This window comes from Phyllosticta citribraziliensis (genome assembly GCF_038025025.1).
Source record: "Phyllosticta citribraziliensis strain CPC 17464 chromosome Unknown J3D65scaffold_7, whole genome shotgun sequence".
In the NCBI taxonomy this organism is placed as follows: domain Eukaryota; kingdom Fungi; phylum Ascomycota; class Dothideomycetes; order Botryosphaeriales; family Phyllostictaceae; genus Phyllosticta; species Phyllosticta citribraziliensis.
In genome coordinates, this window is record NW_027117344.1 from 995,932 (window position 1) to 1,022,473 (window position 26,542).

General features: G+C 51.5%; 13 protein-coding genes across 13 annotated transcripts; 5 read left to right on the forward strand and 8 right to left on the reverse strand.

Annotated features, from left to right (window-relative positions):
- The first annotated feature begins 238 nt into the window (after nucleotides 1–238).
- Nucleotides 239–1,925, forward strand: J3D65DRAFT_402403 (phosphomevalonate kinase-like protein). Its single transcript, XM_066795936.1, has 2 exons — nucleotides 239–679; nucleotides 815–1,925. Exons 1-2 carry the CDS (start codon nucleotides 423–425, stop codon nucleotides 1,911–1,913), a joined length of 1,356 nt encoding a protein of 451 aa, XP_066654498.1. The 5' UTR covers nucleotides 239–422; the 3' UTR covers nucleotides 1,914–1,925.
- A 383-nt stretch (nucleotides 1,926–2,308) lies between these two features.
- J3D65DRAFT_627351 (ubiquitin-related domain-containing protein) lies at nucleotides 2,309–3,874 on the forward strand. Its single transcript, XM_066800531.1, has 2 exons — nucleotides 2,309–3,155; nucleotides 3,223–3,874. The coding sequence occupies exons 1-2, from the start codon at nucleotides 2,621–2,623 to the stop codon at nucleotides 3,459–3,461; spliced, it is 774 nt and encodes a 257-aa protein (XP_066654499.1). The 5' UTR covers nucleotides 2,309–2,620; the 3' UTR covers nucleotides 3,462–3,874.
- Nucleotides 3,623–4,683, reverse strand: J3D65DRAFT_627353 (proteasome maturation factor UMP1-domain-containing protein). Its single transcript, XM_066800532.1, has 3 exons — nucleotides 4,569–4,683; nucleotides 4,071–4,497; nucleotides 3,623–4,004 (listed from the first exon to the last, which is right to left on the reverse strand). The coding sequence occupies exons 1-3, from the start codon at nucleotides 4,569–4,571 to the stop codon at nucleotides 3,937–3,939; spliced, it is 498 nt and encodes a 165-aa protein (XP_066654500.1). The 5' UTR covers nucleotides 4,572–4,683; the 3' UTR covers nucleotides 3,623–3,936.
- Nucleotides 4,684–4,778: 95 nt separating this feature from the next.
- J3D65DRAFT_627355 (uncharacterized protein) lies at nucleotides 4,779–5,785 on the forward strand. The gene has a single exon (XM_066800533.1). It carries the CDS (start codon nucleotides 5,229–5,231, stop codon nucleotides 5,709–5,711), a length of 483 nt encoding a protein of 160 aa, XP_066654501.1. The 5' UTR covers nucleotides 4,779–5,228; the 3' UTR covers nucleotides 5,712–5,785.
- Nucleotides 5,786–6,083: 298 nt separating this feature from the next.
- J3D65DRAFT_529914 (tRNA splicing endonuclease-like protein subunit) lies at nucleotides 6,084–7,380 on the reverse strand (the record flags this gene model as incomplete). Its single annotated transcript, XM_066796662.1, has 3 exons — nucleotides 6,084–6,550; nucleotides 6,601–7,235; nucleotides 7,286–7,380. Coding segments are annotated over 3 exons (1,197 nt in total), but the record flags the coding sequence as incomplete, so codon positions are not given.
- A 297-nt stretch (nucleotides 7,381–7,677) lies between these two features.
- J3D65DRAFT_402990 (major facilitator superfamily domain-containing protein) lies at nucleotides 7,678–9,460 on the reverse strand. Its single transcript, XM_066795942.1, has 4 exons — nucleotides 9,163–9,460; nucleotides 8,065–9,106; nucleotides 7,916–8,012; nucleotides 7,678–7,857 (listed from the first exon to the last, which is right to left on the reverse strand). Exons 1-4 carry the CDS (start codon nucleotides 9,233–9,235, stop codon nucleotides 7,687–7,689), a joined length of 1,383 nt encoding a protein of 460 aa, XP_066654503.1. The 5' UTR covers nucleotides 9,236–9,460; the 3' UTR covers nucleotides 7,678–7,686.
- Nucleotides 9,461–9,916: 456 nt separating this feature from the next.
- J3D65DRAFT_403038 (protein kinase domain-containing protein ppk32) lies at nucleotides 9,917–13,358 on the reverse strand. The gene is made up of 4 exons (XM_066795943.1): nucleotides 12,613–13,358; nucleotides 11,708–12,554; nucleotides 11,295–11,659; nucleotides 9,917–11,240 (listed from the first exon to the last, which is right to left on the reverse strand). The coding sequence occupies exons 1-4, from the start codon at nucleotides 13,222–13,224 to the stop codon at nucleotides 10,164–10,166; spliced, it is 2,901 nt and encodes a 966-aa protein (XP_066654504.1). The 5' UTR covers nucleotides 13,225–13,358; the 3' UTR covers nucleotides 9,917–10,163.
- Nucleotides 13,359–13,441: 83 nt separating this feature from the next.
- Nucleotides 13,442–15,268, forward strand: J3D65DRAFT_402971 (aminotransferase). Its single transcript, XM_066795941.1, has 3 exons — nucleotides 13,442–13,904; nucleotides 13,970–14,966; nucleotides 15,018–15,268. The coding sequence occupies exons 1-3, from the start codon at nucleotides 13,658–13,660 to the stop codon at nucleotides 15,028–15,030; spliced, it is 1,257 nt and encodes a 418-aa protein (XP_066654505.1). The 5' UTR covers nucleotides 13,442–13,657; the 3' UTR covers nucleotides 15,031–15,268.
- A 280-nt stretch (nucleotides 15,269–15,548) lies between these two features.
- On the reverse strand, nucleotides 15,549–16,638 carry J3D65DRAFT_627368 (60S ribosomal protein uL29). Its single transcript, XM_066800534.1, has 4 exons — nucleotides 16,548–16,638; nucleotides 16,341–16,483; nucleotides 15,992–16,217; nucleotides 15,549–15,940 (listed from the first exon to the last, which is right to left on the reverse strand). The coding sequence occupies exons 1-4, from the start codon at nucleotides 16,548–16,550 to the stop codon at nucleotides 15,935–15,937; spliced, it is 378 nt and encodes a 125-aa protein (XP_066654506.1). The 5' UTR covers nucleotides 16,551–16,638; the 3' UTR covers nucleotides 15,549–15,934.
- Nucleotides 16,639–16,760: 122 nt separating this feature from the next.
- J3D65DRAFT_627371 (uncharacterized protein) lies at nucleotides 16,761–18,077 on the forward strand. The gene is made up of 3 exons (XM_066800535.1): nucleotides 16,761–16,916; nucleotides 16,969–17,082; nucleotides 17,144–18,077. Exons 1-3 carry the CDS (start codon nucleotides 16,854–16,856, stop codon nucleotides 17,645–17,647), a joined length of 681 nt encoding a protein of 226 aa, XP_066654507.1. The 5' UTR covers nucleotides 16,761–16,853; the 3' UTR covers nucleotides 17,648–18,077.
- On the reverse strand, nucleotides 17,739–19,137 carry J3D65DRAFT_627373 (putative F1F0 ATP synthase assembly protein Atp10). The gene is made up of 2 exons (XM_066800536.1): nucleotides 18,545–19,137; nucleotides 17,739–18,485 (listed from the first exon to the last, which is right to left on the reverse strand). Exons 1-2 carry the CDS (start codon nucleotides 18,886–18,888, stop codon nucleotides 17,849–17,851), a joined length of 981 nt encoding a protein of 326 aa, XP_066654508.1. The 5' UTR covers nucleotides 18,889–19,137; the 3' UTR covers nucleotides 17,739–17,848.
- A 233-nt stretch (nucleotides 19,138–19,370) lies between these two features.
- On the reverse strand, nucleotides 19,371–19,836 carry J3D65DRAFT_603850 (heat-stable 19 kDa antigen precursor; the record flags this gene model as incomplete). The annotated part of the gene is made up of 2 exons (XM_066798235.1): nucleotides 19,371–19,556; nucleotides 19,615–19,836. 2 exons carry the CDS (start codon nucleotides 19,834–19,836, stop codon nucleotides 19,371–19,373), a joined length of 408 nt encoding a protein of 135 aa, XP_066654509.1.
- A 1,993-nt stretch (nucleotides 19,837–21,829) lies between these two features.
- Nucleotides 21,830–22,914, reverse strand: J3D65DRAFT_403310 (uncharacterized protein). The gene has a single exon (XM_066795944.1). It carries the CDS (start codon nucleotides 22,689–22,691, stop codon nucleotides 21,966–21,968), a length of 726 nt encoding a protein of 241 aa, XP_066654510.1. The 5' UTR covers nucleotides 22,692–22,914; the 3' UTR covers nucleotides 21,830–21,965.
- Nucleotides 22,915–26,542: the final 3,628 nt, after the last annotated feature.

Sequence of the window (26,542 nt, forward strand, 5' to 3'; positions counted from 1 at the left end):
AGCCCCAGTCACGCCCCAGGCAGAAACAACACCTACCGACCGCTCTCCACGTGACCGATTGCAACCCACCGGCAGCCCACCCAGCGCCCGGACCGGGAGGCACCCACCGGCACCTCACCGCACCGCAGTCGGGGACCGGGACGAGACTACAGTACCAAGGCAGACTGGACTCGACGCAACACAACGCACCCGGACGCCATCGCAATTGACAGAGGCTCCCTCGAAAAAAGCCGCAGCCCAGTTCGGATCAATCGACCATCTTTCCTTCTCCCGTCATTGACTCATCACTTTCTCTCCTCTGCCCTTCCCTATCCTACCCTAGGTGCCGTCCTCCGAATCGCCCCGTCAGCTGCACCTCCCTGAAACCCCTTCTGCTGCAATACCGTCCGTCCCTTTCATCGTAACCGACGATCCTCCCACCCATGGCCTCGGTCGCCATCTCTGCGCCTGGCAAAGTCTTGCTTGCCGGCGGCTACCTCGTGCTCGACCGAGACTACACTGGTCTGGTCTTTGGCCTCAGCGCCCGCATCCACGTTGCCGTGCGCCCGCTGCCCACCGGCTCTGGCGTCAGCCTCTCCGAAATCATTGTCAAGTCGCCGCAGTTCGTGGGCGCCACCTGGGACTACGGCTACCGTTTAGCCGAAGATGGTGGCGGCATCCAGGTGACGCAGCTCAGAGCGTAAGTGAACATGAACATGCCCCCTGCGCTCCTTCCTTTGCTGCTTCTCCTCGTCAGGCATGCATGCCCGTAGACCAATCCGTGCCATCCATCTCGTCATGCTGGTCTCGCAACTCATTCCAACCCCTGGTGTAGGAGCGCAACAGAAGCCCTCCACCGGAACCCCTTCGTCGAGACAGCCCTGAGCTATGCTCTCACTTACGTCTCAGCCCTAAGCTCCCACCGCATCAACCCGGCCTCCATCACCATCTTGGCCGACAATGACTACTACTCTTCAAATCCAACCTACACCCAATCTCCCGGTGACCGCTTTAGAAACTTCAACCTGCCTCTGTGGGATGCCCACAAGACGGGCTTGGGCTCGTCGGCCGCCCTGGTCACAGCCTTTACGGCCGCCGTGCTCTCTCACTACCTCCCGTCCTCCGTCTTCTCGCTCGACTCGCCCTCGGCCAGGTCTCGCCTGCACAACCTTGCCCAAGCCGCCCATTGCGCTGCCCAGGGCAAGGTTGGCTCTGGCTTCGACGTCGCCTCGGCCGTCTTTGGCTCCTGTCTCTACAAGAGATTCTCGCCCTCTCTGCTGTCGTCTCTCGGAGAACCAGGTTCGGATGGCTTCGCCGACTCGCTCAAAGCCCTGGTCGACGAGACGGACCCCGCGAAAAAGTGGGACACGGGCGTGACCAAATCGGCCGTGTCTGTGCCCAAAGGCATCCGTCTCGTCATGTGTGATGTTGACTGCGGGTCCAAAACGCCGGGCATGGTCAAGCAAGTCCTCGCGTGGCGCCAGGAAACCCCCGAGGAGGCGGGCAAGCTGTGGGACAACCTCCAGCAAGCTAACGAGAGTCTTGCCGCCGAACTGGTTCGGCTCAGCGAGACCAACAGTCGTGATTACACCGGCCTGCAAGCGAGCATTGACGGCATCCGCGCACTGATTCGCCAAATGTCCCAACTCTCGGGCGTGCCCATTGAGCCCCCAGAGCAGACGGAGCTGCTCGATGCTTGCTCCAAAGTGCCCGGGGTAATTGGTGGCGTGGTTCCGGGAGCAGGAGGCTTCGACGCGGTCGCTCTGCTGGTCGAGGATCAAGCAGAGACGATTGCAAGCCTGGAGAAAGTGCTGTCGGGTTGGAAGTTTGGCGACGACGGTTCGGTTGGCCGGGTGAGCATGCTCGGAGTGCGAGAAGAAATGGAGGGAGTGAGGGAGGAGAAGGATTCGATATACAGCATTTGGTTGCAGTAAAAACTAAAAGAGATGAATGCTAGGTCAAGTTAATAGACGTTGCCCAGATGCGGTTCGATTGCGCGCGTCCCCACGGTTGCGCGGAAGATCGGCAGCTGTCGCAGTGGGCTGGGGCGCGGGCGGGACGCCTGGGGGGAGAAGGGATTGGAGGAATGGTGGAGGAACACAATAGACGTTTTGGAGTTTTTGAAGGAGCGCGGCACCATAAACAACAAAGTCAAGGGAAAGAGAGTACATGTACCTACCTAGCGTGGCGCCGTCTGGTGAAGCAACAAGTCTCGTCTCGCACCCTGCCCCGACGACGGGCCCGTCGCCAACGTCGCCAAGCGCGGCGACTGCAGGGCAGGGCACCTTAATCAATTCACCAGTGCATCCATCATCTCTCCCGAACCAAGCCATCATCTACCTTTTTCTTGCTGCTCGCTCGCTCGCTCGCTGTGACGTCTTCTCGTCTGATGAGGCCAACCTAGCATCTCGATCCTGCCTCAGGTCCACTCCCACTCCCGTCTGTCTGCGTCAGGTCAGGTCAGCAGCGCTTTCGTCCATCGTTATCACTTGCGGCACCACCCCCGACCGCCCTCTTCCCTGCCGCTTGTCACCAGTCCAGTCCTACCCCCGGTGCCAGTCAGTGCCTGTGCCAGTGCCTGTGCCAGTGCCAGTCCAAGTCCCAGCCCCAGTCGCCCCCCCCCCCCCCCGCCCCCAAAGCCATGGCCGCTGCTCCTCCACCAGCTCTCGACAGAGCCTCATCTTCCTCTCCCGACGCACCACCCCCGTCCCAACCGCAATACGCGCATGCCGCCGCCGCCGACGACAATCTCTCCAAAGAACCCTCCACCTCTGTCGAGATGAGCAACCTGGCCTCGACGTCGTCGCCGCATCAAAATGCCCACGATACGGACCCCTCATTATCGCCGCCTCCACCACCCCCTCCTCCGCCTGCAGACGATCTCGACAAATCCGCCCAACCTGAGTCGTCATCTGCTGCCTCTGCTCCTGCCCTCGGCGTCGTCCGCTCAGAGACCGAGGCAATTGGCCCGGCCTCAGACACGCCGGCCGCGAAGCCAGACACCACCGCCGGGCCCGTTGTCGTCATTACATTGCTGCTCACGAGTGGCGCACGTCATCCCTACAAGATTGACGAAAAGTACCTGCGCAAGCGCAACGTCACGCCCGACAAGATGGACCCCTTCAACATCAGCGTCTATACTCTGAAAGAACTGATATGGCGGGACTGGCGCGAGGGTAAGCCTGCCAAGAGGCCTCCAAGACTGCGCGCGCAATCGTCTGTGCTAACCGTATTCCTTCACAGAGTGGGAGCCCCGTCCGACGTCACCCAGTTCGATACGTCTGATATCTTTCGGCCGCATGCTCGACGACAAGCAACACCTCAAGGACTGTCGCTTTCAGACCGAGTCGCCCAACGTCGTGCACATGACGGTCAAGCCCCAAGAGGCAGTCGACGAAGAGGACGCCAAGACGGCCAAAGCTGGCGGGCGAACAGACGACGACGGAGAGCCGACGGCCCGGTGCCGTTGTGCCATTTTGTAGCGCTGTATTATTGCATGCGAGCGCTCATTTGAGTTGAGGTGCCTCGAACCACGGCTCTTCTTGCAAATACCCCGACGTGAAGAGTATCTTTTTGGAGCGTCACATGGCAGAGGGTCAAGACGAGAGACATGAGGAGCATCGCGGGAAAAAGTAAATAGTTGGAACGGACTTGGGACGCTGGCCTCCTTGCTTGCTTGCTCCCCCCAACTGGTCTGGAGGTTGGCGTATGGTACAGTGGTTGCGGGCACACACGGCGTTGGGTTGACCATAATCACTTCCTTTTTTAATCTTTGTACTCGACTTTCACCATCGCAGCAAGGCATTTGTCCGCCAGATAGATTCCGGCGGCTTGTTACAAGCCTCAAGATAGTTCTTCTTCGACCGTACATGATCCAGCACCAAGGAAATGTGCGTCTCTTCCCTGACCATGACCATGCCCTTCTACGCCGCTTCTTCAAAGAGGAGTGATTTCGCTCTACCAGTTCATCTTCATGCGCGTCTCCATCTCGGTGTGGAAATCGGGAACCGGGCCAAGTTCGTTGCCTGGCGTTTGACGTCAGTATCATGAAAATGCCACAACGGAGCTCCTCGGGCATGACTTGGACTCACCCTTGAACACATCCTCCCAGTCAATCTCAGCGTCCCTGCCAGTCAGTATGTCGCTGTGTAGGCCGCTGGCGCCGCCCAGCTGCGCAGGCCTCCACTCGCCGGCCCTGACGACCTTGAGCTCCATGCCGCGGCGAATGGGCTCCGCCATGCCAAAGTTGCGCCGGAGGCCCTCCATCTTCAGAGCGTCCTGCGTGGCACGCCACTTGGCCAGGCGGGCTTCGAGCGGGTGCGAGGACTGCAGCTCGGGTTCGGCCGCGATAGACGACGACGACGACGACGACGAGGGGGCGGCTACTGTTGCAACGGCCGATGGTGCCGTCAGGCCCATGTGCGAGCGCAGCGTGTCGTGCACGCCCGGGGCGGATGGCGCGCCCAGGGCGGCGGGCGTCGTCGAGGGCTTGCTGGGTGTAGGCGTGATGCGGAGCGACTGTCGGCGGCGAAGAAGGCACGTTAGCGGTGCGGTGCTGCGAGATTATGGGCCCACGGACGAAGCAGTACCATTTTGATTTCGATGTGGAGATGGAAGATGAGGGTCGAGAAAGTGGGTGGATGGCGAGGAGAGATGTGGGCGCGTTTGGTGTTGGTTGTGAGTTGGCGGTTGTGGTGATGATGGTGAGGCTCTGCTCTGCGGGAGCTGCAGCTTCCCAAGAGCTGCTGCCCGGAGGCGCCACCAGCCCGGCTGCCCAGGCTACCAACCACACGCGTGCACCTCTGCAACCCCGTCAAGCCATGGACGGCTCGACCCAATTTTCATGTGCTTCTTGGGCACAGCATCCGCCCGAATGCTTGAGGCCCCCTCTGCCGTACAAACAGCTGCAACATTGCTTTCGGCTAGTTAAGTGTACAAACAGCCTCCATCCGCAAACTCCCTGTGATGGGCAGCGAAAGAGAAATGACTGTTGTTATATTGAATTTCCCCTACGCTTACTACACAGGAACTGATGTTCAAGCGACGGACGTGCTAGTGATTAACACTCAAAAGACTTATGTTCCTTGTCAGGTTAGGCAACTAACTTTTTGAACCTCGACCTCGGTTCAACCGGACGCTTTCAACGGCCGACACGCCCCAGATAGTCCAAGCCTCCGCTCAGCAGTCAACGTTTTTAAAGAGAGGTCGCGCACTCTGGAACTGGGTAGTTCGAGAAATCTTCGTCCACCATGTCTCTCACAACGCTACTCGAAAATGGCAACCTTTCAATTGCCGCCATACCAGCCTACTATTTGCTTGCCCAAGCCCCTCATGCCGCCGCCTTGATCTACACCACCAACGGCAAAGTCAGCAAATGGGAAAACGTCAATCCCAAGGGAGAAGCAACCAAGACCGCAATCAACAAGAAAATCGGCCCACAGAGATACGCCGTCTACGAGCGCCTCAAGGCAGCGCACGCAAATTGCATGGAAAACATGCCTCTCTTCATTGCCGCCATCGTCTTTGGCAACATGGCCGGCCTCCACAAGGTCGAAGGCTCCGGTGGCCTCAATTGGTTTGCCGGGAGCTTCCTGCTGGCCCGCGCGGGCTACAACATTGTCTATGCCCTGAACGCAACTCAAGGCCAGTCCTACCTCAGGACCTTGTTCTGGCTTCTCAGCGTGGGCCAGTGCTTCCGCGTCCTCTTCACTGCTGCCTCCATTCTCGTTTGAGCGTTTGCGATCCCTAGGCGCATTCTTCAACTCCCGCCTGAGTAATGTGATCCGGAGCTACGAATGGATTCCGCTTTTGTTCCTGCAATGGACGGCTTTGATGTAGTTAGCTGGAAGACAAGCTAGAAGCCTTTGGGTTGCCATGCTTCTTGGCAATCAACTGTAGCTCTATCTTCCTCGGATTCAAACACATCTTGTCTGCCATGACTTCTCAATCATATGCCTGAAGATGTGTTTCGGACGTTTCTCTTGTTGGTGCAAGTCTGTCATCCAGAGGACCCTTTCAGGACGTTGACCAAATGATCCACCATGAAAGGCCTCGTTCATAGCCCGTTCGTTGCCAGGAGCTTGCATCGTGCCGGTTTATCTTCCACGGCCACGGCCGCGTCCACGACCTCCGCCACGACCGCGGCCCCTGAAGCCCCCTCTTTTTGCTCCTGCGCCCCTGGGAATGCTTTCGTAGAGCTTTTGGTGCCCAAAACCAGCATCGGCAACGCGGATATAGCTGACGATGCCTTGATCAACCACGGCAATAATGACATTGCGGTAACCATGCTTGACTTTTTGGTACACATGGCCTTGGTTTGGAGGCGGTTGATATGGGGTGCACGCCAAAAGGTCGTTGAGCTGATGGACTGCAGGCACAGCGGTTTCTCGGGCATTAATCACGCTGACTCGGAAATCGGGAGGTCCAGGGTTAGATTTCTTCCAGCCAGGAGATGGTTTGTAAACCAGGTATGCAATGTGAAAGGGATCGACACTGCTCTCCCTGGGGGAAAACTCGGCCGCTGCAGTGGGGTCATGAAATGGGATGACGTCGAGAAGACGGTAAACATCACCTGCTCCGCATGAGTAAAAAACGTGTGGTTCTTCGTTAGGAATAACTTACCAATATTCCTGTAGAGTCCGGGGGAAACCAATGGGCCGAGCGGGGACTTCGTGCTGGATGTTGCTCCAAATATACGCCTCCAAAGTGAACCAAAAAGGCCGAGTGTGGAAGATTGCTGGACTTCCCCACCCCTGTTCAAGACCTTTGTCCCATCCCAGCTTTCCGCGCGGGTGACGATGTACCCTGACCTCTTCAAGCCAGCGTAAACGACGTATCTTTCCATGGTCAGGTTGCCACCGATAGCTTCTTCCATCCCGAGACATGTCGCGTAAGCGCCCTGCAAGCTCATGGGTAGACCTTCGGCTTCATCTTCTGCTGCAGGCCATCTCACATCAAGGGAGCCTCGCTCGAGCAAATAGAGCATTTCTTCTGGGAACAGGGCCATTTTGCCATCGACGTATTTTCCGACAGTGCGGAAAGCTTGGCCCTTGATGCTGTCTACGTATGCCATGTTCGAGACCGGATCGTAGGTTGCCAGGACGTGGTTCTTGGGATTGTGGATGCGGGTGGTGGATATAGCGGCGTGCATGGCGAGACGCGAGGCTTCGAGCGCTGATGCTTGCAACGACGTCGAGTGAGGCTCAAAATCCTTCTCGCCGCGCTTTGGCAGTCCAGAGGTACCATTTTCGGTGATGCTGCAGCAGGTAAGAGAGAAGCATACGGTGGCGGCTTGGATTCAACTTACGACAAGCTGCTCAGAAATCGGAAATCTTGCGTCTCGTCACTGAGATCGATTTGCTCTGCATTCTGGTTGGATATTTGAGGAACGTCCTCTTCATCAATGTCAGACATGGTGGTGAAGCCCAGAATAAGTCGTTGTTCAGCGAATTGAATGGTCGAGGCGGAGAAATTCCCATTGGGCTGGGTCGGCGGACGGCGGAAAAGGGCCGGTGGGTTACGATGCCCGCCGGTCCCACGGTGCCCCGCATCCAACACCACAGCACCGCATGATCTCGACACAACTTCACCACGTAATGGCAACACCGACTTGGGCACTCGTTTCAATCTCAACTCTAGATTATTCCTTCGAATCACCTCACACACGAGGCCAAGTCTATCCCTGCACTAATCTGTCCACATTGTTCTTCAAGAATCCTGAGAGGCTAGCCCATGCTCACGCTCTACCTTTCGATCTCCAAGACCAAAACCGATCTGCCGGATGACTAGCCAGGCTGGAAACAACGAGATTCCCCAGAGCCCAAAGTTCAGATAAACTCCAGCAACCTGCCCAAAGATGTCGATGCTATCCAGACCATACTACGCGAACCAACATATTAGCCAAGGATCATCTCTCAATGGCGAGAAGTTGACTTACACTGACGGCTTGGGCTGCGGATTCGGTTGCTCGGAGCAGACCAGCAATCCGAATGACCTCTGCCTCGTCTTTCGCAATGTTGCCAACGATAAAGTAACTACACAAGGCCGTTAGCATGACTCGACATGGAAATCCCGCTCCCTACTTACAGAAACATGTAGTTGAGCTGGAATCCAATAATGACAAAAAGGAACAGAGCGAATCCTCTCCCGAAACCCGGATCGACCCAGTCGTAGCTGGGCTGTGTTCTATGGAACTCAGTGACAAGTACTGTCGCCCAAATCCACCAGGCCCCTTGGAGCCCGAGGATGACGAAAAAAGACCAGCGCGCCCGTTTGTGGAGGCTGATCTTTGTGCGATCAAGAAACGCCCCAAGGATGTTTCCAGCGGTCAACGCAACAATTCCGGAGAGAAATGATCCCAGAGCCCGCGCTCGTACGCTGAACCACTGCGACTGGTAGGTGAAGATGACTGCCTCGGAGTAGACCGCCTGGCAAATGAGTGGGATGATGAGGAGAAAGTTCTTGCTGGTAAAGAGTTTCCAAGTGGCCTTGAATTCCTGAATACCGCCCTCCGTGATCTTGAGGTGCACCTTAACGCCATCTTTTCGCTGGACCTGGTTCGGTTTGTTGAGCAAAAGTCCAGCCAAGGGAGCGCAGGCTTGTAAGGCCACAAATACGAGAAACACCGTATACGACACCTTGCCCGCTTTGTTGTGTTTCGCATTGATACCCAAATTGATGGCGCCTCCCAAGATTTGTCCACCGAGACGAAAACTGAGCCACAGGCCTAGGAAGCGACCTTGATTATACGGCTCCGGGTACGCCAGCGCGACTGCTGCTTCAGACATCCAGAAAATTCCGGCAGAGAGACCGCAAAGTGCCGCCCCAACCAGGACGAACCACTCGTTGCCGTAGCGATTGTTCGTGTAGAGGCCGGCAGCGTAGGGGGAGTATCCTATCGTGCCTATTATAAGGGTCCACTTGATGCCAATGGCTCGGACAATGATACTGGAGAAAATGCACGAGAGGACCATAAGGCAAAACGTGAGGGCGTTGGCGGTGTTGACCAGGTAAGGCTTCTCTGCACCACCTGCGCCAAGCGAATTCATAGCTCCCCAGATTCCTGGCGCGAGCAGGTTGCAAGTTCCAAGTATGATGGCATTGTACAGCGTCGAGCGGTACCATTTGGCTACATCTTGGTAAGCCGCTTGATAGTATAATGGATGACTTTTGCCTGGAACTCACGCTTGACAATTTTTCTGTCTGGTTGAAGAATTTCGACATCTGTCGGCTGCACATTCTCCTTGACATCTGCCATGTTGCTTCTGCGACAAGACTTGCGAGAAACCAGGGCTGGTGGATTGTTTCTTGGTCGAATGCACCTGTTCAAAGTGACTGCACTGGGAAACGCGGCAATCTTTGACAGCGAACGTGAAGGGACTCGCTCAAATACAATTCTTTGGCAACCAAACGGGAACCCGGCTGGGTCATCGAAGCTAGAAATGACGAACAATCGTTATCGGCACGTTTGCTGGATGTCTGGATCGCAGAGGAAAGTAACGACCCGCCGCACTCGCTCAAACATCCTGATTTAGCTCCAGGCCAGCGGTCAATCGCCTTGTGCGGTCCCCTAATCCTGGCAATGCGGAGAGGTGGAGTCTTTGCCTGCGGTTGAACTTACTCGAAGGGGTTGCGTGCTCGCACGACATTCGACGGCGTTGTGGCGCCAACGGGCCGCGCCTTGCGGGCCATGGAGTGAATTACTTCGATGACCACCTCCCCATCTGTCTTCCGATATCTTTTATGCCACTGCGCGTGGGACCTCTCTCGTGGCGTAGATATCTACACGACAGAGCCAATATTGCCCACAGCAGTCTGGCAGGCAATTTGGTGCGTTGGGGAACGTTGGGGAATCTCGAAAGGGAATCGCGAAAGCAATGAAGTATTTTCAAAACCAGGACACAGCTAGATATGAATCAGTTAACCTTTGCTTCCCTGGACGGGATCGGCTTCGCAAGCTTATCTCACCACAAGATCTTTTCGAGATACTGTTGGACCATTTTCTGAGAATGGAGCGAGTTTCTAGCAAATCAGACATACGGCAATTGTATCTGGTATAGGAAGAGGGGCAAAATGGGTTTCGAACGAGACTATGTCCTCCAGAAGGGCTGGAATTGGTGGGTTTCCGGAGAAATCTCGGCTTGAGGCCCGTCGTCTCAAATTGCGGACTTCGGTTCTCTATGACCCTAAATCAAGCTTTCGTACTTCTCCATGCCAAACGTTCCCCCTTGCCCAGAGGTCTTATTCTGTTGTTGGCCGCCAAGATTCATTCCTGTGGATGTCCCACTAGGAGACTGCGCAGTCGAAGCGATAGGAGGCGGTGCGATGCTGAAATTAGAGTAGGGTGATTGGTTCTTTGGCATTGTGTTTCCAAAATGGCCCATCCCGCCAAAAGCGGAGCCAGTAGGGGGATTGGCCGGCCGAGCGGCAGCAGACCAATCAATCGATGCGGCATTACCCCGCAAAGAAGAATTGGAAGGGGGGTTTGTAGCTCCTGTGTTTGTCTGCGGCCTGGTTGGATTGAGTGTGCCTGTGCCAACAAATCCAGAGGTATTCTGAGACGGGCGGCTCGGTTGAAGCGGCAAAGAGAACGTCAGGTTTGGAGTATGGCCAGTCGCAGGTCCTGCTGCTGATGATTGAGGCGATACAAAGTTATTGAGAGAATTGGCTGAGGTCATGGCCGGTGTGCTGCTCGTCGGTTGCGGTCTGAGAGTTCCCATTCCCATGTGTGGCGATGGGGTCAAGGCTTGATGCTGCGGCGGGGGAGTGCTCCATGAGAATCTTGGGCCATCAGATTGGCTTTGCAGGTTTTGCGTTCGCGGGTTTGCCGATTGTGCAAAGCCCGCAGAAAGCGGCGGACTCGTTGTACGTGAACTTGTACCCCATCCACCATCCAACGCGTCCATGGGTCCTCCCCCCGTTGATCCCCTGCCGGTGACAAGACTCTCAAAATCGTCGTCGCCGCCGTTTTGACTACCACCGAAGCCGTTTGAAATTCCAGGCCCGCTTCCGAAAGACATAAAATCATTGGCGGTCGCGCTACCAGAGGCGGCGTTGCTTGTGGAAAGCTCTTGGAGCTTCCGCGTATGCTCATGCTCTATACGAGTCGACAATTGTTTTATCAGTGTCATGAATGCTTGAAATTGTTGGAGATTGAGAAGTGGGCCGAGAGAAAAGTTCCAAAGAATCGGCAGGACGTCCATTGCAAGGAATTCGGAATCAGCAATCTTCCCGACCTCTTGGAAAACCTCGAGAGCAGCCATCTGCACTGTATTAGTGGACACATCATCATGAAACAGGTCCAAACGAAATCTTACCATAACGGCAGGCTCTTTCGTCTTGATCGCTTTTAGCAACGGCACGACCTTCTCCTGAATCGTGTATTTGTCAAGCACAGCAGGGTTCTGCTTCTGAGTTGACTTGTCCACGGTCATTCCCTCGAGAGAGTCGCCATCCTCTCCACCTGTTCCTCCACCACAGAGAGTTCTGAAGGCCTGGAGACCCCGGATCTTGATCCCCATGCTCGTGGTCTTGGCGAAAACATTGGCAACGACTGGGAAGAATTCGTTTTTAATTGTCGAGAAATCCAAGACGTAGATGATTACCGGCAATGTGCGCAGTGCAGCATCGACGATTGAGTGAGTCGGTGACTCGAGAGCGAGCTGTATAAGTGGCAATACGTCTTTGTCGTGGTTAGTACGACACAGGCAACGTTCAGGTCTGCACTTACCATCCTTAAACTCCTTTCCATTGCAACTCTCAGATATGAGACGCATTTGGTCCAGAATTATCATAAGGCCAGCTTCTTTGGCAGTATCGCGCTCAGCTTGCACCGGTTTGCCCCCCGTGGTAGAGAGAAATACTTGGCGCAATTTAGGGAGAACCCTCTCTGAGAAAGCGCGCCGACCTGAAGGCATCGTCGTGATGATTTTGAACACGTTCTGCAGCACCAGAGAGAGGAGTTCCCTGTCCTTCATCTCCTCTAGTAACGCAGGGAGTACTTTCTTTTCTAGGACAGACTTTGGAAATTGGTTCAAGACTCTAGGGAGTCCTCGCATGAACTGCGACTTCTCGGCCGCTGTCTTGGCTGGTAGGGAGTCCAGAAAGCGAATTGTGGATACTAGGATATTGTCAAAGTACTGGGCTTGCTGGAACTCCCGAGCGTTCAATCTTTGCGCTGGTCGTCTGGTGATAAGACGCGGGAGGACGCTGGAGGCAAGATCGCGGGGCAAAGGATTTTTGCACAAAAAATTGTTGTTCTGAGTGGGTATGGAAGAGGAAGAGGCAAACAGTCGCTTGTAGGTTGACGCGCTCTGATTTGTTTCCAGCGGACTCTGGTGGGGAGAGTTGTAGAGAGCGATGATAAGTAGGCCGAGGGAGAACATATCTGCAGCCGTGGTGATGTTGTTATCCATGACAAAGTCTGGGGACGCAAAGTCCAGGCTGATTTGCACCGAGAGCGGCAATCTAGGGTCGTAATTCAAAATCTCTGAGAGAGATATAGGTGTCACAGAAGTCGCTTTTGTGGAATTTTCGGGTGGACTGCAAAAGCCCAGGCCTGAAATCTTCCAGTCGGACTAATCGACACAATCAGTACATGATGGTGTATGAGACTTGGAAAGACGGAAACCATACTTTGGCATTTATAAAGATGGCATCTGGTGTCAGGTTGCCGTGAACGAGGCCGGCGCTCTCATGCAGAAACTCCAAGCCTTTTCCGATTTGGAGGAGCCCCTTTTGGATTTCCAGTTCGTCAATCTCCACCTCGCGACGACGCCGGCTGCCATCTTCTTCTACCACATATCGGCTGCTTCTGCCACCTGGACCGCCGGATCGTTCCTGGTCATCTTTTTCTTGAAGAAGTCCCGCAAGTGACGCGGTCACTGGTTCAGTCGCGAATATGAGCCCTCCAGTCCGGGTTTCCTCGACAGGTTCGGCAAGTTCCAGGACACTTGGGTGCCTGAGACGAGCCAAACAACTGACTTCTTTTTTCAAACGCTCCACCACCTCCTCGTGCGCTCTCTTCAGGGACCCCGCAGTGGACCTCGGGCCAAAGCCACCGCCGTTTGGTTCCAGAGACTTTTTCTCAAACACAAAGACCGAGACGGCCTTTCCCGTGCTCTTCTTTTTTGCATCGAATATCTTCCAGGGCCCTGACGTTGAGCAGGGGTTTGATGCGATGCTGTAGTTGGCGCCGATGTTCGAGGTCAAAGACTTGACGGCGGAGGAGAAGAACTGGGCCGCCATGGCGAGGGTTCAGCCTGCGGCGCGCAAGCAGCGACGAGGGGAGAGAGCGGTTGGGGAGCTTCAAGCGACAGGGCGGCGGCGGACAAGTAAGGGCCGAGCAGCAGTCAGCATTGCGGCATGCCAAAGTCAAGGAACCAAGACAGGAAGAACTTGGTGCACGTCGACGATAGCGAAGGAGAGGCGGGCGGAACAGCGGACGAGTGGAGCGACGGGGTGAGGTGGGTGCGAACGTTAGAGGCACAAACATACATCTGGCAGAGTGGACGGGCATGGATCAGCCCCCAGGGTTCGCGTCGATCGGCTCCGACATTGATTGGGTCTCCGGCCGCCCAGTCATACCGCGCTGCTTGGAATTTACATCTCTCCAGACTCCCACCCTCCCCGTCTCCATTGTTGCTCCCCACCAGGCCCGACTCGAGGCCGCACACCCGCAATGCTTCAACAGCGATCATCCGCGCTGCTCGCCGGCCTCAGGGCTCTCCCCCTCCGCACAACTCGTCCTGCGTCGCTGTCTTTGACTGCTCAGCGATGTCGGAGGGCCTACAGCAGCACCCACGCCGACGAGGCCTCGGCCTCCAAACTGGCACGGATCGACCCTTCCAAGCTGTCAATCACCAAGACTGCGACTCCCAAGGACCTTCTGCCTTCGGAGGAACTGGTCTTTGGTCGCACTTTTACTGGTATCTCAATCGCGGCGCGAGAACTACGTGATATCAGACCACGCCAAGCTCACTTATACACGCAGACCACATGCTCTCGCTCGAATGGACAGCCTCCGAGGGTTGGTTGGCTCCTCGGATAACTCCATACCAGAATCTCTCCCTAGACCCCGCGACCTGTGTCTTCCACTACGCCTTCGAAGCCTTTGAAGGCATGAAGGCCTACAAGGATAAGGATGGCCGCGTCCGCCTCTTCCGCCCGGAGAAGAACATGGCTCGTCTCAACAAGTCGGCCGCTCGCATTGCGTTGCCCACCTTTGACGGCGAAGCCTTCACGAACCTCATTGCGCAGTTCTGCCAACTCGAAGATCGCTTCATCCCATCTGCCCGTGGCTACTCTCTATACGTACGACCGACGATAATCGGTACGCAGCGCACATTGGGTGTCGGTCCTCCCGGTTCAGCACTTCTGTATGTCATTGCGTCTCCTGTCGGGCCGTATTACCCCACAGGCTTCAAGGCAGTATCTTTGGAGGCGACCGACTATGCTGTGCGCGCGTGGCCTGGGGGTGTCGGCGATAAGAAGCTCGGCGCCAACTATGCTCCATGCATTGTACCTCAAATGCAAGCTGCTTCGCGTGGCTTCCACCAAAATCTGTGGCTCTTCGGTGAGGAGGAATACGTGACAGAGGTGGGGACCATGAACCTTTTCGCCGCCATCAAGAACAAGGAGACCGGGCAAAACGAACTCTTGACCGCACCGCTTGATGGCACGATCCTCGAGGGAGTAACCCGTGACTCAATCCTGGCCCTGGCCCGGGAGAGATTGACGGCCGAAGGTTGGAAAATCACTGAGCGCAAGTTCACCATGAAGGAGCTTGCAGACGCAGCAGATGAGGGTAGGATGCTCGAGGTCTTTGGCGCTGGTACAGCAGCCATTGTCAGTCCTGTGAGGAAGATTAGCTGGAGGAATCGGTTGGTGGACTGTGGGTTGATGGAGGGCGAGGAAGCGGGTCCCATTGCCAAGCGGATGTTGGACTGGATGATGGCAATCCAGTACGGAGATGAAAAACATCCTTGGAGGTAAGTTTGCACGTCGTGAAACACGGAAAACGCTAACGCAAACTCTCACAGCTACAAAATCTAGTGTCAAGTTAACTGACGCTGCTACCACCGAGACTGGTTCGAAAACACGTCGCGCCCTATAACTGTGCGGCTTGCATTCCTCGGCCATTTCACGGTGGACTTTTGTAGTTTCAGTTTCGGATAGCTTGCATTTGGCGAACGTGTTCTGGTCAAGCCGGGCGTGCGAAGCTTTAGAGTGGATGTTAGATGGGCGGCTGGGAATGCTTGAGCGTAAGCGCGTCAAACACTTGGTTATGTCGGCGCTCCAACCGAGTACAAGTCGGGTGGATTTGAAACAAATGGAGATTACGTTTGAGCCCTGTGGAGGTGTCACGTTGTGTTACACTGCCAATGCGAGGCTAATACTAACGTTGCGCCTACGCGAGCAGCATTACGTTGTAGTAGCTTGCAGAAAATTGATCAGGGTGCAACATGGCAAAAGAGGGCGTATGACACCAACGCAGTGACGGGAGCCGTCCCAGGCCCTCGCTCGCGACCATGAGTACAGGCACTTTCGGGGCTCAGAGCTGCAAGAAAATCGCTGGAGAAGTGAAAGGCGGAGGCTTCGTATTTGGAATTTCGGCATATGGAAGACTGCGAAAGCGCGCTTCTGACGGGAACGGATCGGCGGAAAGGACGGCGAATTCAAAAGGCAAGGTTCGTGACGTCCCGGCTCGTTCTAGTCAGACCGCTGTTGATTTCCTTGTCCTATGTGCATACTGCTGGGTATCCACGCCCTCCTCGAGACTGAGCACAATTGACGCATCCATTTCCGCATGACGTCGAAGCCATTGCCTGTCGTAACGTTTTTTTAGGCCACCTTAGTTTTTGGTAAGGTACATCTTTGACCCCCTCCGCAACCGATTCAATGGCCCGCCGGGAAATGCATGAGAGAGGAAACCCCGAGACACCGCGACCGTTCACGCTTAAGCCTAGGATGTTCCGTCAGTTGTTGGGCTTTCGTGAGCTGCTAGTCCTCCTACCTTGACAGCGTAAACCCTCTGGGGGAAGTGGGTCTGCTTCTTCTTCTGCTTCTCGGTGACGAGGGAGACCTCGTGCTTGGTTAACCGCCTGCGCAGAGCGCGAGTCTGCTTGCGGCGGAGGTCAAGAGGCAGGTACTTCTTGCCCTTGTAGAAAAGGCGCAGCTGCTGGCGCTGGCTGGAGTTGATGACGGTGAGGACGCGGGCGATCGACTTGCGGACGTCGTGGCTGCAAAAAAGACCCCGTCAGCGCTTCAGGCTCACCACAGGACTATATGGATTGTTGTTCTTGGGGTCGATCGGCTGGAAATGGCGTTCGTGCGGAGCGGCGCTTGGAGGGGGTGTGCCATACATCTTGGACAGCTTGGAAGCAGAACCGCCGGCGATCTTCTGGGTGCGGAGACCGACGAGCTCGGTCTTCAGCTCATCGAGCTGCTTCTTGAGGTCGTCCTTGCTCTTTCCGATGAGCTGGCTAGCCTTGACCTTTCCGGACGACTGCAAAAGCCGCGTTAGCCACCCATTCTCACGGAAATTCGATCGGGATCGCGGAGTCGCTCACCATGGTGGCGAGATTGAGTCGGTTCGATGTGTCGTCGTCGTGGGGAGGGTGGTCGTCGTCGGGTCGTCGCGACAAAGCAGATGTTCCAGAGACTTTTCGACAGATGGTGGGCGCCGCCTCGCTTAGAAAAACGCCAAGGACGGAAACCCCAGCGGCCCTGTCACGTGCAGACACCGGCCGCATCCCGCCCTAGCGATGAGCGAATGCCTGGCCATGATCCCAAACTGAGCAGGCAGTTTACCTCACCACCGCTCCTCTGTTGCGAGCACCTCACCACCGCGAATTCCGACCTCCGTTTCTCTAGCCATGGCCTCGACAGGCGGTGGTTGGGCGCAGCTGCGCCAGCAAGCCCGTTCTTTGGAGTCGCAGGTGCCCACTCCAGTCTCCACCGCGCGCGTGGCTACCAGCTAACCTGGACAAGACAGAGTCGTTGTTCCATACATACTCGCAGTTCGCATCCATGACGAACATACCTCCCAAGCCCACCGAAGAAGAACTGCGGGCAGAATCACAGATTCGCGAGCTCCTCGACAAGGTATTTCACTGCTGTTCAGCCCATTCGTTAATCTCTCGTGCGCATTGCTCAGCTGCCGCAGCGCGAGACCACAATCGGACAGCTGACCCGTCTCCTCGACTCCTCCGCCGACTTGACATCGTCTGCCTTGAAGCAAAACAACCTGGCCAGGCACCGCGAGGTGCTTTCCGACCATCGCAGGGAGCTCTCCCGCCTCAAATCCGCCGTGGGAACTGCCCGCGATCGCGCGAACCTCCTCTCAGATGTGCGCTCCGACATCGATGCCTACCGAGCATCCAACCCCGAGCAAGCAGAAGCCGACTACATGCTGGACGAACGTAGGCGTATCGACAACTCCCACAACGTGACCGACAGTGTCCTGAGCCAGGCTTATGCCATCAACGAGAACTTCGGGCTCCAAAGGGAGACGCTGGCGAACATCAACCGCCGCATCACGAGCGCAGCGAGCCAAGTGCCTGGAATCAATACTTTGATCAGCCGCATTGGCGCAAAGAGAAGAAGAGATGGCGTCATTTTGGGAAGCTTCGTTGCGTTTTGCTTTCTCATGTTGCTGTGGTTCTCGTAGCAGTTTTCCCGTACAAGGTCAGGAAAGGCTCGCCGATTGCGGGTATGTAAAGCGGCGTTGCGGACGGTCACTTCGCCTGGGACATGGCTTGGCGTTTGGGTATATTCATTTTCTGGCCGATACCTCTTCGATTCTACTTGCCTACATTCGTTTCCAGGCCACCTTTGGTCCCGGCCTGGGTCAAGGATTCCAGGGTTTCCTCTACGCTGCTTGTGCTTTGGGATTGGTCTTTGCGCTCCCTGCCGTTTCACTGATGAGAGTTTTGAGACCCTTGTTCAAGAAGTGCTTTTCCTCTTCTTGCGCGTCTCCACTGCCAGCCCATCGAATTCTGCAGGCCCCGTCCACTAGAAACACATAGCCCACCTTGGCGTTCATGATTCCCACGTTTTCGCGGATTTCGTCTGTAATGCCCTTTCGAACGAAGAAGTACTTGTCCCAGTCCTCTTGGGCACGTTCGTTCCGCAGCCGTCCCTTGAATAGGGACAAGATGAAATATTTAAGCCGATTGGTTTCAATGTTCACCTCGACTGGCTGTGCAATTCCCCTGCTTCCTTGCAGTATTCTGCATAAATCTGGGTTTTGTTTCTCGGATGTCCATGTCTGGACCTGCTTCAAGGCCCAGTCTGAGCTGTAGACGCTAACGAGGGAGATGCGATTGAGAAGAACGAGCGTTGTATCGGCGGGCTTGCTCAAATCGGCCAGGGTCGTGCCGACAAAGTTGGGAAAGAAGAGTGCGCGATCGGCTCGGAATACACGTGGATTGGCCAGAAAGGACTTGCCGCGCTCGTACTGGACGTTTGTGAAGTCGCGAAAGTAGGGCTTGCTGACGGCCTTGGTTCTATGCGCAAAGACATCAGCTCCGTTCATCAGCCAAATTTGTCCCAAAGAGTGATGTACAGCTCCTTTCGCCTTTGAAGATGGTTGCCCCAATCGACAAAATCATCGCGTCTCTCCTTCAACGACCGCGTGTCCTCTCCGGAGTTTTTGCCGGGCAGAGGCGGTCGGTGGAAGCCAATTGGCCTTCCTAATGTTTCCAAGCTGAAGCCGTCGTTTTTTGTGGGCGCCTTGTAGCTTGCAGGACTTTGGCCGACCGGCGCAGGCGAGGATTTGGCTGGTGTTTGAGGTGACGGTGCGGCAAGAAGGCGGGCAGATGTGCGAATTGCGCGGTGTTGGCATAGACGGCAGAGCTTGAAAGCGTCGGCTCGACGAGGAAACAGAGAGGATATTCGCGTAGGACGCATGGTTGGCGGCTTTCGGAATCTGCGTCGTGTGCGGACAAGTCGCGTTCTAGCCGTCACGTCAAACCAAGATGAGGGGGGAGTGTCTGGTGTTGGTTAACTACCGGTACTGAAGCTTGACGGGCGTGGGGCAACAAGAGCCAAGGAAGCCGCGCCCGGGGATCTGATTTTTGGTGTGGTCTGTGCACATATACGCTTACCTCCTGGGTGCTCCCCGGCCTCCGTTCCGCAGCATCCTTCCTTGACTGTCCTTGTGCTTGGTTTGAAGGCTAAATCCACTTCTCCTTCATCTTCTCCATTTCTTTCAGCAAAACTATTTCTTCACAGTCACAAGCAGCAATTTTCGGCGCAAAATATCAACAAATAAGACACATTAATCATTACTCAAGGATGCAAAGCATTCTGCGCCGCCCATGCACCATGTTCCATCCCAACAGCTGTTCATGACCACGCCGATTGCTTTCGTCTGTCCCTTCGTTTATTTTTTACAATCCGCAGTTGCTGGCGGCCACCTCAGCATATGCTACGTCAATGCGACCCAGAGCTGCCGCTTGGTTGTTGGTCAAGTCGTTCATGGCAGCCTGAGCGACGTTGAACCCAGCGCCGGCGTGGTCGATGGCAAGCACGTTGATCGTCTTGCCGTTGTAGGTCAAAGAGTAGCACTTGCCGCACTGCGAGTCGAGCTGTCAGTCCTGAATGTCTGTTGTCATGTGTTTGCAGGGTACTCACGTTGGCAGAGCCCCATCCGGCAATAAATTCTGAGCCGCCAATGTAGGGGAACTTGGGGAGCGATCCTTGGGTGGTGAAGCCCTTGGTGAGGAGGCCGTTGGCACCGTCCGAGCAAGAGACGACGGACAGAGAGCGGGTCGAGTCGTCGTAGCTGGGGTCGTAGGAAAGGGTGATGGCCGAGGCCATGGAAGCAAAAGAGGCAATGGCGGCGAAGAACTTCATTTTGAAAGAGGCTTGGGGGCTTCGGTGCTTCGTAACAACGTAGAGACTGTTAAAGATTGGAGATGTAAAATGTCGACGTGGATAAGACTGGTGGATTGGGATGTTGATGGAGAGGGAAGACGACGATCAATGGCCGTACTTATACCTGGATAGTCCACGGTCCAGAGGAGACTGGAGGTCCTGTCCTCGCCTTTGGATCCCACGGCGTTGAGCAGCTCGTGACATGGAGGGCGTATCCCTGCCACGAGCTGTGTCCTGCTCAGCCCAGTTCCCTTCGAAGAGGAAGTTGCCAAGGGTAGGCAGTAATGCAAATGGTCATGGCTTCAATCGACTAAGCTGCGCGATGATACCATGGAGCGTTGAGAGACATCCAGACGTGGCAGTGAGCACCGGTCAGCCCGTCGCTCGTGGCATACGAAGTAGGAAAGCTATGGTCCGTTTCTGCTCTGCGTGCCCTCCCGATGTAGCATCGAGATCCCACGTCCGCAGCGACGGTTTTTCTTCAGCTGCTGACCTGACAGCCGCAATGTTTGCGCTAAGACGGGTCCCATAAGTACATGGCAGAGCACGCATGCTCAGCAGCGCAGCGCCCGTCAGCTCGACTTTGGTGTACAGAAAGTAGGTACAGTAAGTACATGTACGTGGAATGGGTCTTGGTCGTGCACTGCGGGCCTCCTATCCGTCCGGATTCCGGCTCGGACTCCATCTCTTTCAGGCCGGTAAGGCTGGCACACTGGGCCGGGCGGTGCCAAAGGCAGACGAGCAGTCCATCTGATTCTGAGCCGGCTCCGTCGAGGTGCCGCGGGAAAGCGGTGCGGCCGATACGAGAGACACCAGTCGGACGAGGAAGCGATCATCGGCGGCGCACCACTTTCCCCACGTCTTGGCTGCGTCGGGGTGGTCGAATCGAACAAATTGTGGTGTTGAGGGTTGAGGGGAGCGGTGACGGACGTGACAGCAGATCGTGTTCGCAGCGCAAAAATAGAAGTCAGAGTCCCACCTCCACCGTGGGCTACGGATCCGGACCACCAACAATACGAGGAGGCGAGCAACACGACCCTTTTTCCACCTCGTTCGGCCTTCGCTTAGAGCCATACAGTTGGCTGGCCTTGTCCGCCTGCCACCTCCTCACCATCGATTCGGCTCAATTTCAACAGCAGCCTCGTGTTCCGTCCGTCGTCGCGCACCCGGTATGCGCTCGTCGTCACGTCACGTCAGCGTTGAACCATGGAAAGACTTGTCATTCTACATTCAAATATATCTCCATCTGCTGGAATCGTCCTTCGAACCCTCGTGCTTCAGCCTTGGAATTTCGCTGGGCAGAGCCTTCATCCACCGCCGCCACGAGGCAGTTTGACTGTCCTCATCAAAGCGCAACCTGCCAACCCGGAACTCTACATGCAGTAGTCCATCAGAGTCAACCAAGCATTGACCTTCTTGGCCCGAGGATCCAAGCGGTTCATATGCCAAGTTCGCATCATCCTGCTTTCTCGCAACTTCTGGTGCATGAAAGCTCTCCTCAGCGTTTCCGAGATTGTCCTTTTCGACTTTCTTTTGTCACTCTTCGATGCCGTTTGTCAAGCTATCCAGAGAGAAAATGGAGTTAGGCATTCCCCCTGCTCCAGCGCGCATGCTGTTGTCGATTGCAGCAAGCCAAAGCAAGAAGACCATCGTCGGGATTCGGTTTTTCCTAGGCCTCCGGGCTTGTTTGACGACAGGCATTGCTTATGGGACTGCATGACTGAACAGAACAGTGTCTCTCTGGGCGGTCCGATGGCCCCATGGCATTCGCTGCGCACTTTTCCAGATTCCACGACGGGCCCAATCATCTCTTTTGCGGGAGAGATCCGGTGGTAGTTGTCCATTTCTACCGGGACCGAGTGGTGACTGCAGGCCGTTCCACACACGTGCTAGGTAGTGTGAGATTTGAGCTTCAGGCATCTTTGTGCAATCTTCCTCGTCATTGAAGTTGGCTGACCTTCCGCTTCGAAGTCGTTTCTGCTAACAGGCTGGCCATCTGCTGAAAATCCGGGTTCTGGTGAGGCATCTGTAAGAGAATCGGATCTGCTTTGTCGCGGCGAGTGATAGCTACCATCACCCAGCAGCTCCTTTTTGGCCGTACTCCCGTCTTAGATTTCCATTCCCATGGGCAGTGCCTGGCTTTGGCTTGCGTCCGTCCTGTGTGCTTCGGCCCCGATGCCACGCGAGGTTTTCCTATGTCTTGGCTGGTTCTCTCCATAATCTGAGGCTTTGTCTAGCGCCGCTTGCAAGTCGAAGAAAAAGTCGACCTTGTTCGCGCCCATCTCGTCAAGTTTATTCTGGGCCGCAGAATCCCAAGTCAGATCCACAGGCGGATGAGAGTCTTCCCAGACAGGGTGTGCCCTTCCGGTAACTCCACGGTGGCGGTCGACTCCTTCGACATGCTCAATATATTTTACATGGTCTGTGGTAAGAGCGATGCCTATGGTGTGATCCCAGTCCACTTCTTCGCCCAGGTCTGAAGTCGCTTCGGCGCCATATGATTGGCCATTGTCATGTCCTTGCACGATGGGTGATCCGACTTCCGCAGTAGTGAGTGCGTTGGTGGAGGAGTGGCCGTGGTTCTGGGCAACGTCTGTTTGGGGTTTTCTATGCTTCTGCTCCGCCTGCGAGTCCAGTTGATCGAAAGTCTCGATTGTCGAAGTCCAGATACCATGTGTTGCGGGTGAGATGTCTCCCTTGAGTGGTGCTAGTCCATGTCGCGGCGGGGCCCCTGAGGCAGCAGTGGTGTATGGCAGGGACTGGACAGGTCTGATTGGTTTACTTTGTTTGCGGAGGCTTCCGTTGCGAAAGAATGTCTTGATCGTATCTCCCATTCTGAACGTGATTTTGCGCTTTCTGCCCTGATGGTTGATCGCTGCAAGACATTGACCAGCCTGGGCCTGACCTTGTTATACTGCGGCGTATTGAAGTTGGTGCGTTTGAAGCCTTTCTCTTCCCATCATGGGGTGCACGCTAGCAAGGTCTAGATCGTGCAGGGTCCAACTAGAGGGACTGCGGTGTAAACAACGCCATCTACGCTAGAAACGCCACTTTAGGCTATCTCTCTTAGTAACTTTACTTTTAGGTCTTAGATAGAAGTAGATCCTAATATTTATCTCTATTTATTTATTTATTTAGTTTAACATCCCTCTTAAGTCTAAGACTATAAGAGATAAGGATAGCTATTCTAGTAGTTATATATAGCTTATATATTATATATCCTATTAGGCTCTAACTATATTAGGAGTATATATATATTACTAGTCTTTCTTAGGGATTTTTTTAGTAGTTATAATTAGACATTTTAGGCCTAGGCCTTATAGGAAAATTACTAAACTAGTAATATAAGTAGAAATAAGTAAGAACTAATAGAGTATAGGTTTATAAAGGAAAAGTTTACTATAACTTATAAGATTCTTATTTTATAGGTTAGGGCTAAAGGTAAACTACTAGAGAATATATATATATATCTTAATTAAATATAATATATTAAAAGAATAAAATATAAAAGATACTTACTTCCTATCTATTTCCTAGTCTTACCTTTATACCTTTCTATCTCTAGACCTTTATATAAGGGTTAATAGTTATTATTAGGTTAATTATAAAGGTAAGGTATTAATAGGTTATTATAATATATTAGCCTAAGGCTATAGTAGCTAGTAGCCTATAACTATATAATACTAGGTTTATCTATACTAGTATTAGTACTTATATAGATATATAAATACCTATTATAACTTATAAAGTACTTATTTATAGGTTAGGGCTAAAGGTAAACTACTAGAGAATATATATATATCTTAATTAAATATAATAAGTTAAAAGAATAAAATATAAAAGATACTTACTTCCTATCTATTTCCTAGCCTCCCCTTTATACCTTTCTATCTTTTAACCTTTATATAAGGATTATTAGTTGTTATTAGGTTATTTCTAAAGGTAAGGTATTAATAGGTTATTATATAGTATCTATCTAAGGCTATAGTAGCTAGTAGTAGCCTAAGATATAGATAGTATTTAGCCTAAGGCTATAGTAGCTAGTAGCTTATAACTATATAATACTAGGTTTATTTATACTAGTCTTAGTACTTATATAGGTATATAAATACCTATTATAATATATACCCCCCCCCCCCCCCCCCCCCCCCCCCCCTAAAGAGAAGCTAGAATTATAAGAATTAGTAGCTATAGGTACTTATATAGGTATAGACTTATAATATATAGTAGTAGTAATTTAGTAATTTAGGAATTCTATATAGTTATAAAGTATAATTATTAGTCTAGCTTTATTACTATACTATCTTTCTCTATTACTATCTTCTATTACTATATAACCTATAGAAGGTTACTATCTACCTTAGCTATATCTAGAGCTCCCTACTAAAGTATATTATTATCCTACCTAATTTAGCTATAATCTAGTAAACTAATAGTTATATAAAGGCTTAAAGGAGCTATACTCTACTAAGAGTAATAAAGAAGTACTAGTAGATTATTAGCTAGTTACTTATTAGCCAGTTACTTATTAGGACTCCTTACTATTATATAATACTTATTATACTATTCTACTATTATATAGTATTACTTATTACCTATTATAGTTACTACTTACTTAGAGAGCTATTCTTACTAGTAGTATCTATTAGGACTATTATATAGAGTAGTATTATAGTAAGTAAGCCTTTTATCTTAAGAATTATTACTAATTATTATTTAGATTCTATAGGACCACCTTATATCTAGGTAGCTTTATATATTTAGGTTTTACTACTTTATTACCTAATCTTACTAACTAATATAGTTATAGAGGGATAAAATACTAGGGTTACTTATATATATTATAAAGCAGTAAATTAGTACTAAGTAAGGTGAGTTAATTAGCTAATAATTAATAACTATAAGGTAGAGTAGTAGAGAGGATATAGAGCTATAGCTAATTTAACCTATAGCTTACTTAGGTATATATACTACTATATAACTAAGGTTTAGCTATCCCTATACCTTAGTATCCTTATAGACCTTATACCTACTCTACTATCTATCTACTATTAATTTATCTTATTACCCCCCTCCCCTTTAGGTCCTTAACCTAAGGACTAGCTATTAGGTAGGTATAGTCCCTTTTTATTATTTATTTAATACTAATCTAGGATAGTCTTAGCTACTCTATTAAATAAGCTATTATTAGTATCCTACTAAGTTATATTAGGTAGATATCCTATTTAATAAACCTAAAACTATAGTATACCCCCCCTTTACTTATTTATCTAGGTATCTAGGACCTCCTATATATACTACTCCTCTTTACTCTTATTATTTAGCTCTAGTAGTAGGGGTAGCTCTTATTACCTAGATAGTAACCTAATATTATATTAATATAATTATTCTATATTAAATTAGTTTATAATATAAGAACCTTATAGTAAGTCTAATATTACCTAGTTACCTCTTATAGAGTCTACTTAATATAGCCCTAGATTAGGCTATCTAAGCTTCTAGGGGTATCTAGTATCTATATACTTTACTTTAATAAAGATAAGGTTATTCTCTTAAATATTATAAGTATATTAGTATTTATTAGCTTAGTATATTTATCTCTCCTTTATAAGTATAAGTACTAATTAAGTCTTTAACTAGATATCCTCTATTAGTTTTACCTATTCTATAGCTAATACCTTAGCTCTTAATTTTAACTTTAGTCTTACTTTACTATAATTAAAGTTTATATATAGTTTAAAGCTATAATATATAAAGAAGGGGGATATACCTATAGAGGTATTAACTAATATATTAGTTATAAGTTTAGTAATTAGGAGCTATATATCCTAGTTATCTTATTACTAGTTAATAAAGCTATATAAATACTTTTTAAGCTCTTAGTTAGCTTATTTAGTTTATCTATCTAACTATAGGTAATAGGGAGTTATTAGCTTAGCTATTATCTTTAGTTACTATAATACCTCTCTCTATAAGTTAGTAATAAACTATAGGCTATAGTCTAAGATAATAGTCCTTAATAGGCTATAGAGGCTAAAGACCTACTTAATTATTATTTTAGCTATTTAAGCTACTTCTATCCTACTATCTTCTATATTATACTTAATATAGTATTTAGATTTACTAGATTAGTTATATACTATAAGGATAGTATTATAACCCTACTTAGTCTTCTTAAGTCTAGTTATAAAGTCTATAGTAAGGTCCTCCTATAGGTACTCTCCTACTAGTAATAGCTATAGTAGGCTATTTATCTTATTATACTTCTAGCTATAGCTATAAAGTATATAGTTCTTTATAAATTAGGTAATTAGTTCCCTTATCTTTAAGAAATAATACTAGCTTAATACTATAGGGTATATTCTAGCTATACCTAGATATCCTATTACTAGCTACTTATAGATATACCTAAGTAAGTAGATATATAGATTATCCTTCTCTAGGATATATAACCTATTAGCTATATATAGTAAGCTATTATAGAGTATATATACTTTATACTCTCTTACTTACTTATAAAGAGAGTCTATCTTTAGTATTAGCTTATAGTTATACTATTTAATTACTTTAATAATATCCTCTAGGTCTATTAGATATTTACTTTAGGTATCTAGTTAACTAGTAACCCCTTTAGGGTCCTTTATCTAGGTATTACTATTATCTTTCTTTCTATTAGTTATTAGGT